General features: G+C 33.9%; 2 protein-coding genes across 2 annotated transcripts; one reads left to right on the top strand and one right to left on the bottom strand.

The window, feature by feature from the left end:
- Positions 1 to 609: 609 nt before the first annotated feature.
- Positions 610 to 4,871, bottom strand: LOC131940892 (uncharacterized). Its single transcript, XM_059299796.1, has 5 exons — positions 4,753 to 4,871; positions 4,059 to 4,236; positions 2,137 to 2,412; positions 1,783 to 1,854; positions 610 to 698 (listed from the first exon to the last, which is right to left on the bottom strand). Exons 1-5 carry the CDS (start codon positions 4,869 to 4,871, stop codon positions 645 to 647), a joined length of 699 nt encoding a protein of 232 aa, XP_059155779.1. The 3' UTR covers positions 610 to 644.
- A 3,329-nt stretch (positions 4,872 to 8,200) lies between these two features.
- LOC131940938 (uncharacterized) lies at positions 8,201 to 12,478 on the top strand. Its single transcript, XM_059299863.1, has 7 exons — positions 8,201 to 8,335; positions 9,192 to 9,381; positions 9,539 to 9,592; positions 9,983 to 10,011; positions 11,017 to 11,105; positions 11,528 to 11,633; positions 11,948 to 12,478. The coding sequence occupies exons 2-7, from the start codon at positions 9,331 to 9,333 to the stop codon at positions 12,021 to 12,023; spliced, it is 405 nt and encodes a 134-aa protein (XP_059155846.1). The 5' UTR covers positions 8,201 to 8,335; positions 9,192 to 9,330; the 3' UTR covers positions 12,024 to 12,478.
- The last annotated feature ends 179 nt before the right edge of the window (positions 12,479 to 12,657 follow it).

Below are 12,657 nucleotides of genomic sequence, written 5' to 3' on the forward strand. Positions count from 1 at the left end.
GGTTTAGTTACTCTATTTTTAGTGCTGCTGTGGTAGATCAAGTGTTTAAACTGTGCCTGAAGCTAAACGATAAAGGTTAACACGCAAAACTTTGAATTTATGAGTTTTGTCTTGAAATGATGCCTGGAGTTTTTATGCATACGAGGTTTTAATGTATTAACACTTTTTAATTGTCTTTTTTTACGTTTATAATATTTTTTGTTCTTCAGATTTTTAAAACGTTTCTTATTGCAAAATCTATACCTGCCAACGTGATACATTTTTAGTTACGTTCACATAAGAAGTCCAAGTAGGCCTATCTGTTATACTTAATTGCTAAATCAGTTTTCAGCTGGTTCAACAACTCGAAACTTAACTTAGACAAGAGAGCTTGTTAAAGATTATGACTGACCAATACAAAAGTATTAATGTCATTTTGTAGAAAGAAAGAAGAGAAAACCATACATACATGTAAAAATTCAGTTTACAAATTAAAGGCTAAATACAAAACAAATTTATCAAAACACCACTTGAATAATATGTGTGGATTGTGTTCTGTTTATTCAGCAGATACATTAGTTAAACAAATAGAAAATAAAATAAAGATGTAAATTAAAAAAAATCGTATTATATGTCCATCAATAACCACATGATTTATCCATCTGCTAAGGCCTGAACTGGAGAAGCAACATAAAATATGTGATGTAGGCTCCAGCAATCTGGTGAGTAAAAATGTACAACTGTTTAGGAGGGTGTTTCTACTTCAGAGGCGTAGCGATGAGGGGGGGGGGGGGGGTAGGGGGGTACATATTTCCCCGGGCGCCGACCTTAGGGGGCGCTAAAATGGGTAGTAAAAACAAATTAAAATATCATTTTAGCTGCATTTTTGCATTATAAACAGTTTGAGGGTGGGGGTGGGGGGGGGGGGGTTGCAAATCGAAAGTTTGCTCCCGAGGGGGGCGCCAGATTGAAAGTTTGTCCCCGGGCGCCTGGAAGGGTCGCTACACCTCTGTTCTACTTGATGTGTATAAACAAAACCTAAAACAATCATGAAGTAATGTTTTGAGATAGTTGTCCGAATTCCATAAGATAAAATTAAAATTTAGTAATAAAAATGTAGAATTTTTTTTCTCACTTTAAGATGATATAACTACCGTCATTTTTAATTTTAGCAATTAGGAGACCTACCACCAAAATTTGGTAGTTGAGATACCAACCGTCTTCAAAACTAGGCAGTCGATTAACGTTTGGCCCACTGTACTCAAACATCGGCAGTCAATCGACATTTGACCTACCGTCATAAAAATTCAGCAGTCAATCGACCTTTGACCTACTTTCATAAAAATTTGGCAGTCAATCGACCTTTGACCTACCGTCAACAAAGCCTGTTTGGTCACCACAAACATCCCCAGCACTGAGGCCCCTATGGTCGTGTCAGTGAGACGAGACACAAACAGCTGGAGCTGGGGATGGGATGGTGTTTTAGGTGGCGGCTTGGGCGTGTGTTATAAACAAAAACAATTATAAACATATTTGAATTGCTAATTTGTATAGGAGTCTAGTAAATACACCCAGCTAATTAGAGTAAGAATTATATTTCATATGCATATTGCTTCACGTATTAACCACTTACTAACACAATATTTAGACAACATAAAATATTATTTATATATTTATAGCCAATAAACATTAGACTTTAGTTAACATGCATATATAATCAATGTAATAATGGAAGTGTTCATATGTCTAGCTAGCAAACTTCAACTAGTTGTTGCTAAAATTGAGATGACTTTAACTTTATACCTGTATAACTTGAGATGGCCACGAGTTTTCTGTCTCTCTGAGATCATACAGTTTGTCTAGTGGAGAGTGGGCCTACAACATATTTGATTCATTTAAAACAATAAACAGAAAATTCAGTATAACGCTACTACTTTAATACTCTATGCACACATTCCCAATGTTAAAATAAAAAATTACAGACAGGAAATACGTTTTACTATCCAATCCGTCCACTACAGTTAACATTACAAAATACAGATAGAAATGTGTCCAAAATGTTTTCAATTTTTCTCTTCTACTTCTTAAACGTATTTGTAAATAAAACCGATACCATTTATTAAAAAAATTAAACATTTAGTTATAAAAGGTAATTACCATTTCATGCACAGATGATAGACTCAATGACAAGACACCACAAATGGCTAGAGACACTAACAGCCATAACACATTCAAGAGAGTGACTAACGACCAGTTGGGGTGCACTATCACATTGTAAAGGGTCAGACAACTATTGGCTATGGTCACAAGATAGACTAAAGGGAGGTAATAATTGAGGAACTTGTTGTAGTTATAGAAGACACCGCACAGCTTGGAGTGGTATATGCGAATCGTTTTTAAATTATTCGGAATTACTCCATTAGCTTTGGTTACCTGTGGAAACAAATAATATATTTCTTTTGAAAAAGAAAAACAATATAGGCCGTTAAGTCTATATAAATAAATCTAAAATATAATCTCAAGTGTGGATGAACGAACCATTTTAAAAAACTTAGAATGATTAACTACTGCATATTTACTTCTGCCTCTAAGACGTCGGTGAGCTGTTTGAACTGTGTACAGAACAACTTGTTGACAAACACGACGAAGACTAGTAGAAAATTATTGGTCGCCGAATTCCATCCATTGACCAGTACGGCGATGAAAATGGTCCAAGTTGTGCAACTAAATGGAGCAATCGTTGTTTGCTGAAATACATCAAACTCTATACTCTTTTATTTCGTATCTTATACAATATATATATATATATATATATATATATATATATATATATATATATATATATATATATATATACTAGCATGCACAAGCGTGTCTGTCTCCGCGCGTTGCCGCGGTCTCAGAGGAAAGTCTGACGAAATATTTTAAGAGTTTCTTCATTGCGTTATCAATCCTACATTCTTAGATGTGTGACCTTGTTTTCTAAAACTGAGTTATTTTAATGTAATCGGTGCCTACGATATATTTCTTTGATCACATTTGCCGGGGCATGGGTTTACCCACAATAACGTCCAGCACACCCTCTGGCGCGCTAAAATTCACCCTGTAAGGTGAAGCCAGCAGATGCGTTTAATGCAGTTTGGTGAACGACTTTATTATCACTTCTTTTCCATTGATTATTGCACTCATTAAAACGAACGTAGGCGCTATTGCTTTCACGAGAAAACCCTGGACGCCAAATACCACCCAGCCAGGGCGCCGAAAGAAGCGCCTGATTTGATTTAGTGAACAACTAGAGTAACCCGTCGTATTCATAGCTTATCGCACTCTTTAAAACGAACATATGCGCCATAGCGCTCACAGGAAAGCCCGAGACGCCAAATCGCATCATGCCTGAGCGCCCGTTGACTCGATATAGTAAACGATTATTATTGCACATTGTGTCCTTATTGTATAGACTTTAAAAAAAACGAACGTAGGCGCAAAACTGCTCACGGGTGAGCCCAGGTTGCCTCCTGTCACTCAATCGCCGGGGCGCCGGCTAATGCGCTTGGTGTAGTTTTACCAATCAACGGATGCTAAGTTCTAAGATAGCCGTTCTGGAAATAAATGCGCCAAACTGTATATTGAGAAAATTCAAACCCACCTGGGGTTGCGTCCCTAAGAAATTATTTTTTTTTGTTTACGCAGAAACCTTCCCTGGAATATTCTCATCAACTCCCCAATGTTTTATGACATTTGGATGATCGGTGTCATACCGCATCCGACTTTTTTAAAATGTACACAGCGAATATTCGTATCGCACCCTGCCGGGTCGCCGTCACTGTAAAATTTATTAATTTTTTTATGATTATAAAATCTCCTTTTTGGAGAATTCTAATAATTTCCCCAAAGTTTGATAGCAATCGATTGTAAGGTGTAGTAATGCATAAAGGGTAAATCCACATACAAAAAACTTATATTTATACACACACACACACACATATATATATATATATATATATATATATATATATATATATAAATATATATATATATATACATATATATATATATACATTAAGTACATTGGCACTTACCACCATAGTGGGTTCTTGTAGAGATAGAACGGCAGTGAAAGAACCAAAATTGAAGAGCACATTGAAACAGCCAACAAACATTATCCTGTTCCTCCATCGGCGACACGTGATAGGCTTTAAACCCAGCTCCTCTGTCGCTTTCTCTTGAGATAACTGCCGCCATTTTGTGTAGAACAACCTGTCAGTGAGTCAGTGCATGAACATTGTTACGTGAACAAATCATGCTCATTGTTATGATGGAAACATTCGACATCGTTACAAGATCATAATCTTTGTTACATGGATAAATCAAATCATGTTCTTAGTAAAATTGAAAAATCATGGGCATTTTACAAGAACACCTGTTCTTATTTATAAAACATGGACTTTTTAACATGAACTCAATCATAGTCATGGTTACAAAGACTTATCGTAGATATTATTACAACAACAGTTGAGGAGTAGAAGTGAGGTTGGAAATAAATATGGAGTTGATTATTTATAGCAAAATGGATGCTTTTTTTTACGCATTTGACGTATTGTTACAAAAATTTAATGACAACCCTCTGTAAAACAACTATGTTTTAAATTATTAACTTACAGTTAATAGAACGCTGGCTTCATCTTATGTTATCATTAAATCTACCGGTCTACTAAAACTCAATACATTTAAATACATAGAAATACATAGTGATATGCCAGTTATCTAATTTACCTGAGATGACGTTTACTGCCACTAGAGTACCACATACACAGTACACAGCCCAAAATATAGAAGTCCCACAACAGGAACCCGTACGTTAAACCAAAGTTAAAGTTACTGTTGTCCACCATCGAGTACAACATCCTCACGATATTACCCAATTGAACAACCAACACCAGCAGGCTATAACACAACCTCAGAGCAAACAAACATCTACTACAATAGCTCGACTTCCCTTCAGAGTTTCTGTTTGGCGGACATAAGAAAAAATGCCAGACGTTTCCTTTCTTGTGTGTGGTCAATCCATCTTTAGCTCCTCTTTCACAGCGGACACAGTGGCTGTCTTCTGCGTCAAAGTAAACGCCAAACAGTTTTAACGCAATAATTAACGGTTTTAGAGTTTGACAAATGTCCGTGCCGTTTTCGAAACTTTCACAAGATTGGCACTGCATCGTTGTTTTTAACGCTAAAACCACGTTTAATGCCTACTAAATTTTTTATCAAAATGTCTTATTTTATTAATTTAAATATGTCCTAATAAACTGAAGTCATGAATCCATGTATCCTTCAAAACTCTAAAGTAGTTCTGTTAGTTTTAATTGAGTATATAACAGAGCTCGCCAACAAAAAATGCATTAACCATCTAACGTGAACCTGTTTTGTTTAAAATGTGTAATATTTGTTAATGGTCTTTGGGGAATAACTCAATTTGGCATTGCTCCATCAGATAATGAGATTTAGTTCTTTCAAATAGTGTGTCATAGTCATTCAAAACGCAGAATAAATAAAAGAAAAAAAGATACGTACGCGCACATACATACTGAGTTCCACCTACAATACAAACACATAGATATATTACAGACACACTTACAGACACAAACATACACATGTAGAAATAATATCACGAAATGCTAAATGAGACATACCGAAATAAAGATAGATTTGGTTGTTGCGGTTATTTGTATAGTTTGATGAAATGAAGGGGTCAATAGGTTTGCTTCAATGTATTGACGTGAATGTTAATAGTTGAATTAAAGGAGGTGTCAATATGTGTTGAATACACTGGTGTCTTGTGATTGAAGTTTTTTTTTTTCCAAATCGACGTTCCAAGTTGCAATTGAAGTACAGTCCACCTGCTTCTGTCAACAAGGCTATTGAAGGGAACGTGTGTTCAGCATTATGTCTAGCCGCCTTTCTTTCCCTAAAGTGAGTTACGTACCCATAAGCGCTGGGTGAAATCAGGAACGTTCTACTGATTTAATCCCGGATTCGAACTCGAAACTTTCTGTTTAGCGCTCTACCGCTAGGCCACACCGTTCCACGGTTAATGTGTCTAATGTTATCTAATGGTGACTTTGTTTAGCTCCATGTAACCTAGTGTAATGGGTTCAGGTCGATATAATTGAGTGGTAAATGTTTAAATCGATTAACACTTCAATGAGAGCATATGTACTACACTAGTCAACTGTATTGTTTGGAATCAGGTATCCTAGGTAAATGTTATGTGGAAAGCCTTTCATTGTTCTATACTAAGAAATAACATGACAACTTATTCAAATTCAGCAAAGTTAACTGATAAACGACCTTTCATTATATTCTAATTTATTGTTAACAAATATTTGCATTAAAATTCATTCATTATGCTTTTCATTATTTTATTTTGTATTCATTAGTTCATTATAAAAATTCTGAAAATCCATAAGTAAAGTATATATTTAAGTTGGCGTTGACGATAAAATCAATAAAACTAATTTTAGAAACACGTCTGTCTCTCGAAGCTAGTGAAAACGAAAGTAAAAGTAGGAAAAATCCGTAATGACTACATTTTTCTTGTAACTCCTTACGTGTTGGGTAAAGCTCTGATATCTTATTATTTCCCCTTTTTACATAAAATTTTATTTACATATTTCACCTGTACCCCCTTCCCATGCTAATTCGTGGCAAACTTAAACACAACAGAAACTAGGGTGATTTAAAAAGAAAAGTAAAATATCTACATCATTTGTACGGTTGTACACTAAGTACTGTATAGCCCATGTTAGTTTTAAATTTTTAGAAATCCTAGATTATTCATGCCCTTAATGATGCTCCGTTGGTCACATTCCGTAACTAACCCTATATCTATATAGCCTGTAAAACAAGAATACACGTGAACTGTTGTGTGGTAGAGCACACATTGCCAACCCGAATGTCCTGAGTTCAACTATATGTCTTAAGTGAGAGAAGCTTCACTATACTTTAACCAGTACTTAACTCACGTTGGGTAAAGAAACAATTTATGAAATTTAAGTTGATTATTTAACAAGCAAAAAAAATAATCTTACATCTTATTTTGTTTTCTACATACTTATCAATTTAGTAAATAATATTTTAAAATCCCAACATGGAGAATGATTTGCACACATGGAGAAATGTTTAGTGTACCCCCACAGTTTCAAACAAAACAATAGCACCGTTTATGTATACCGCATCTACCTCACACTCAATTCAATATTTCAAAGAACTACAGCTAACAGTTTATTTTTTAAGTTTTTAAAATGCTTCATTGCAACATAAAAGATGTATTAACATTTAAATGAGTTTTTGTTTATAATTAAACCATTAATATGACATTGGTACGAAGTCTAAATGTACACGTATTTAAATGTAATAGATTACAAACAATCTCACTGGTTTAATATTAATATGATAATAAACCGGGAGTGATCTCCCCTAAACTTTCTCGAATATTCTTATATAAAATAACAGGGGATGGGAACTCGGGCTATAGACATGATTTTTAATCCATTTTAAATACTTAAAGTTTTAAAAATAGAATAAAATCTCGTAGACAAATTAATTGCACACCAAGTGAACGCCCAATAAAAAAAGCGCATAATAGTGCGCAATATTATTAGTACTTTTAAAATTTACATTAGTTTTTTGAGAAATCGGAAGTAGCGTAAATTACTACTTCCAGTCAACGGAAATTACTCAAAATTTAACAGAAGGTAGAGAATTAGATCTTTTACTTACACGTGAAATTTCATTTATCTATCTGAAATAGTACTCAAGTTATAGGCTTTTGAAAAATTCAAAGTAGGAAAAGTACCACTTCCGGTTATCGGAAATCGCTCAAAAGTTGATACGGATCTACGATTTTGATATAATACTTATATATGAAATTTCATCAACCTAGCTGTAACGGTACTCAAGTTATCGTGTTTACACACGGACACACACACAGACACACAGACACACACACACACAGACATACGGACAAGATTGCAAAATTATGTTTTTCCGTATCAGGTGAGGTGTAAAACGTCGAGATCTGTAAAAATCTCGATTTTTTTTTTGCACGATTACAGTACTTTCTCTATACTTCGTATATACGAGAAAGTAAAAAAGGGGAATCCCCAATGGGGGATTTATGTTGGGTATTTTTTTAACACGTGGCCAGCAAACCAGAACGGGCCACGTCTAATTCGATAAATTCTCAAGGCTGCATCAAGGTGAACGTGACCTTATAAAAGCTAGCTAGGCAAAAGATAAGCAGTGTGATTCAACTGCTCGAGAATTTTTGTATTGATCTTTTCGACACCTGTGTTTTACAGTAAGTAGATTAGTTTATAGCACATATGTAATAGTTCCGATGTATAGTTCTTGTGCATTAGGTCAGCAATATATTTTAAGCTATATATTGCGATTTTAAATAAATAAATAATATTATTAATACAAGTATGTTGGTAATACGACAGAAAATGTATGTCCTAATACTTATGATTCATTAATGTTATCACGTTTTGAACATCAGACATATTAAAGCTGTGGACTGGGTGGTCGGTCAGGAGAGTGCATGTCTTCTTACTTCAAACACCAAACATTTAATGATGATGTTTAGCTGTGGAAAGCATCACATTTTGACAGAAAACTCCCCCCTCCCCCTAAAAAAAACACCTGTTGCTTTGCTTATTGCCCTTGGGTAGACAAAGGCTGTGGGAGAAGGAGAAAATCGAAAATGAAAAGCAGGATGAAATCCGGCCGTTTGGCGCATGGCATGTTGAAACTAAAATGTTGTATCTGATGAAAAAAACCTCACCATTATTGGAATTAAGCTCTAAGAAGAAGAAAGCTTATATATATATATATATATATATATATATATAATATATATATATATATATATGTATATATATATATATATATATATATATATATATATATATGTGTGTGTATGAGTATTTATGTGATTGCGTGTGTTTGTGTGTGGGGGGGTGCATGTGTTTGACCGTGTGTATGTGTGTTTGTGCGTCCTTAAACAATTTAACTGACCTTAGATATCTTTAGTTTGTTTTATTATCAACTTATGTTTGCATACCATACATTTGTAGAAACAATATATTTTCTCCTAAAGCAATTCATGAACTTTCAATCTCCCTGGCTATTATGTCTTATCGTTTATCAACCAGGTCATCAGCTCCGGTTAGACCAAAAGTTAGACCAATAAAACCAGTTAAAACAACCGAACAAGCTACGTCTACGACATCCACCCCAGCAGAACACTTAGTAGGAGAGCCAAGACATCACACACCAGCCAACAAACCAGAAATGTTTAACAAGAGAAATATTGGCCTAGGTCTTTTACTATGTCTTATTGTGGTAAGTCTTAGCCCTTGAAAAGCATAAACTCAGAACATTTAAACAAATGTTTTTCTTAACAATAGCATTGAGACGACTATTCGAATTATTAAACGTAATAATGATGAAGATGCTCTTGAGGTATTCCTATATATTATTTAGTCATTGTAATCAACAGATATTGGAGTGCTCGCACGCACAAAAGCAAGAAGACTCAGATCCCAACAATAAAGTAAGCATCTACATACTTGATTTTGTTTTCTTTCTTTCTATTGTATATGAGGCTGTGTATGTTGGTATGTGCGCTGAAAACAACACTTGACATATAAAGTTATCCTACAGTTATTGAGTTGTCGCATTTGTTAACTTTGTTGTTGATAAAGAATTTGATACTCACTAAAACTATGGTAGGAAAATGTTGAATTTCTTTTAGCCAGGGTTTCGAAATATCACTCAATGGTTATTAAAGAATAAACACGAATTTAAAAGCAGCATTTAATAGGAGTCATAAGATTGATGTATAATGTAAAAATGTGGAACCTAACTGTCGATATAACTAGCTTGACAAACATGTCAACCCCACTTTAAATTTTGTTTAAATGCAATTATATTATTTTTTCAGGCTGCAGGTTCAACTAATCGGGAAAATACGTACGTGGTTTAAATATAGTTTTTGTATCAATATATTTAGAATAAATGATAAAATTTATACTTTATGTGATCAATTACTAGAAGGCCTAGTTATCAATTGCATACCGGTCTTCTTCTGAAAAGGTTTTACAAATACTCGTCATTACTCTATTGCGCAGTTAATGCTATCCCCACACCCTAAAATAGCTAGATAATTATGCAATAAAGTAGTAGGCCTATACTGTAGGATAACTTTTGAATGACTTACAGTAAGCAAAACATAACATTTTAAATCACCTGTTAGTAAAATGACCTGAATAGAAACAAGAAATAGTGTGATCAAAATTTTTTTTACATTATTAGTTGAATTTGACTGCGAGTTGGGTTTGTAGAGTGGACAGCTGATAGACTGAAAGTCTCAAGCTCAACCAAGTCCTGCTGAGTACCTGATTTATATAAGAGAACGTAAAGTGGCTTAGAACAAAATCCTACCACATAACGAAATCACAGAAGAAAGTTAACTCTACTCTATCTGCCCGATGAGTCAAACAAAGATATTAAATGCCGCTGTAAATTATGCAAATAAATGTAATCCATGAACTGCTCTCTCTAGCGAAAATCAGTCCGAACATCGCGTAAACTGTTTAATGTTTTGTTCAATATTTACTTTTCTTAACGCTTTTCAATTAATTATAATACTTAAAGTAAAGTTACCCTTTCAAACCTGACGGTCTATGGGGCAAGTAAAGTAGAGTTCACTCGTTTCTGTTACCTCGGCATATGAAGAGATAGTGTGGTCAGCACTATGCCCAGCCGCCTTAACTCTCCCTAACGTGAGTTAGGTACACATCAGAGTTGGGTGGATTCAGGGACGGTCTACTGACTTGAATAACTCGAGACTTACGGGTTAGCAGTCCAGCTCTCTACCGCTAGACCACTCCTTCCCAATTATAATACTTACATACACTTTAATAGTTTACATTTTCTCAACTTAGAATTCAAATTTTTATTTTTTTTCATTACTAGAGAATTTGACAGGACAGTAAACTTGCGTTCTTTTTCTGTTGACCACGCCTTACTAAAGGTGGAGAAGAAACTGGGCGATGCGAGAAAATGTAAGTAAAAAGTTGACATGTACAGTGTTCTCCCATGTTAAGTATCCTGTCATTACATATGACAAGAAACATGACTAGTTCACCCACCCCATAAGCCTACAGGAAAAACGTTTTCTTGGATCACATGATATCAAATTATTTTCTTCCAATTGTTAATTACTCTGAAACAACTTGCCACAACATAAAAAAACTAAGAACCAAAAAAAAAAAAAAAAAAAAAAAACCCACACTGACAACCAGCCATTCGAAGCTACTGTTAATTAACATTGCTTCATGCCATGACCCAACAAAGTAATCTTAGCCTGCGTTCGGTAAATAAATTTCTTTTATGTTCAGGGAGTGTGGTTAGCAATAGAAAAGGTAATTGTTCTATGTTTGCACATTGCAAGAGAAAAATATAAAACGAATTATATTTATTGCAGACTTAAAACGAACAGGGGAAAGAGAAATTCAGATTAAAGTTGAAACAGGATCTGGAAAAAAAGTTTACCCTGCAGTTCGTGAATACCTGGCCAAACATCACTACAGGTAACTTCTTCATCTAAAACTTTTGAGTTTTTCAAAATGGCTGTTACCTTTTCTGTTTTTATGATATTGTTTTCAAAAGTATTCAAATTTATTTAAAAGGCTTCACATGTTAAATTGTAAAACGAAATAGAAAAATAATCTGAGAATATCTCAATAGTAGTACGATTGTTTGAAAAATACAATGATGATAAAAAATATAAATTTATCAACAACACTACTATTTATTACATTTTATATTCGGCCGCTTTACCATTGTTTTGAATGCAAAAAAAGAAATAAATAAAACATATGTAATTATTTTTTCTAATTGACAGTTCTGACTGGAATCAGAATGAAGGCTACTTCACAGTGAATGTAGTTATTAAAGAAACGGACAAAGATGAATTTTAAATTCATATCTTGAATGATGAATAAAAATAATATAAATACAGTTTTTATGCCTGCTTATACGTGGAAGTGGATAGTATGAATTAAAGTGTAATTAATCATATTCATTACGCCTTTTCAACTTATGCCTGAAAGTATACACTACATTGAAACCACATTTTACTAAATTTAAACCCATTAAAATTTGAATGAATGTTGTCAGCCTACTAATCTTGCTTTAATATTACATTTTTCATTTTATTAATTTTACAAAAATACAATTGTTTGCACTCTTTATGATGTTAGTAGTTTACTTCAAACGAAGTAAAACATTTGGTTATCTTTTTAAAAGTATTTTGTCCTGTATATTTAGTAAATTTTAGTTTCTGTATAGTTTACAATATAAATGTTCTAACCATTTTTCTATTGCATTAAATAAGCTTTTTAATAGGTGCACTGTTTAAATAAAAAAATGTCATATGCCAATATTTTTTTTTTCGTTTTATTTTGTTTTTATTTTCTATTTTCGTATGCCATATACGTAAATGAAGAACAAAATAAAGCATTACTATGCGGATATTTAGCAATATGGTGAAGACACAATTGCAGAAATGAAAAAGGATCAAATTTAAAGCTCAACGCTTTGGACACAAACCCA

The sequence above is a fragment of the Physella acuta genome, unplaced genomic scaffold (genome assembly GCF_028476545.2).
Source record: "Physella acuta isolate Inbredline_101_S28 unplaced genomic scaffold, ASM2847654v3 ptg000335l, whole genome shotgun sequence".
Lineage (NCBI taxonomy): Eukaryota > Metazoa > Mollusca > Gastropoda > Physidae > Physella > Physella acuta.

Bases quoted from the DNA above. Each gene is read 5' to 3' on its own strand.
- LOC131940938 (XM_059299863.1), top strand. From the start codon at position 9,331: ATGTTTAACAAGAGAAATATTGGCCTAGGTCTTTTACTATGTCTTATT. The intron at 10,012-11,016 runs GTACGTGGTTTA...TTTCATTACTAG, and splicing joins TCAACTAATCGGGAAAATAC to AGAATTTGACAGGACAGTAA. The intron at 11,106-11,527 runs GTAAGTAAAAAG...TATTTATTGCAG, and splicing joins ACTGGGCGATGCGAGAAAAT to ACTTAAAACGAACAGGGGAA.
- LOC131940892 (XM_059299796.1), bottom strand. From the start codon at position 4,871: ATGGTGGACAACAGTAACTTTAACTTTGGTTTAACGTACGGGTTCCTG. The intron at 4,237-4,752 runs GTAAATTAGATA...ACTCACTGACAG, and splicing joins GGCAGTAAACGTCATCTCAG to GTTGTTCTACACAAAATGGC. The intron at 2,413-4,058 runs GTAAGTGCCAAT...TTGTTTCCACAG, and splicing joins TACAAGAACCCACTATGGTG to GTAACCAAAGCTAATGGAGT.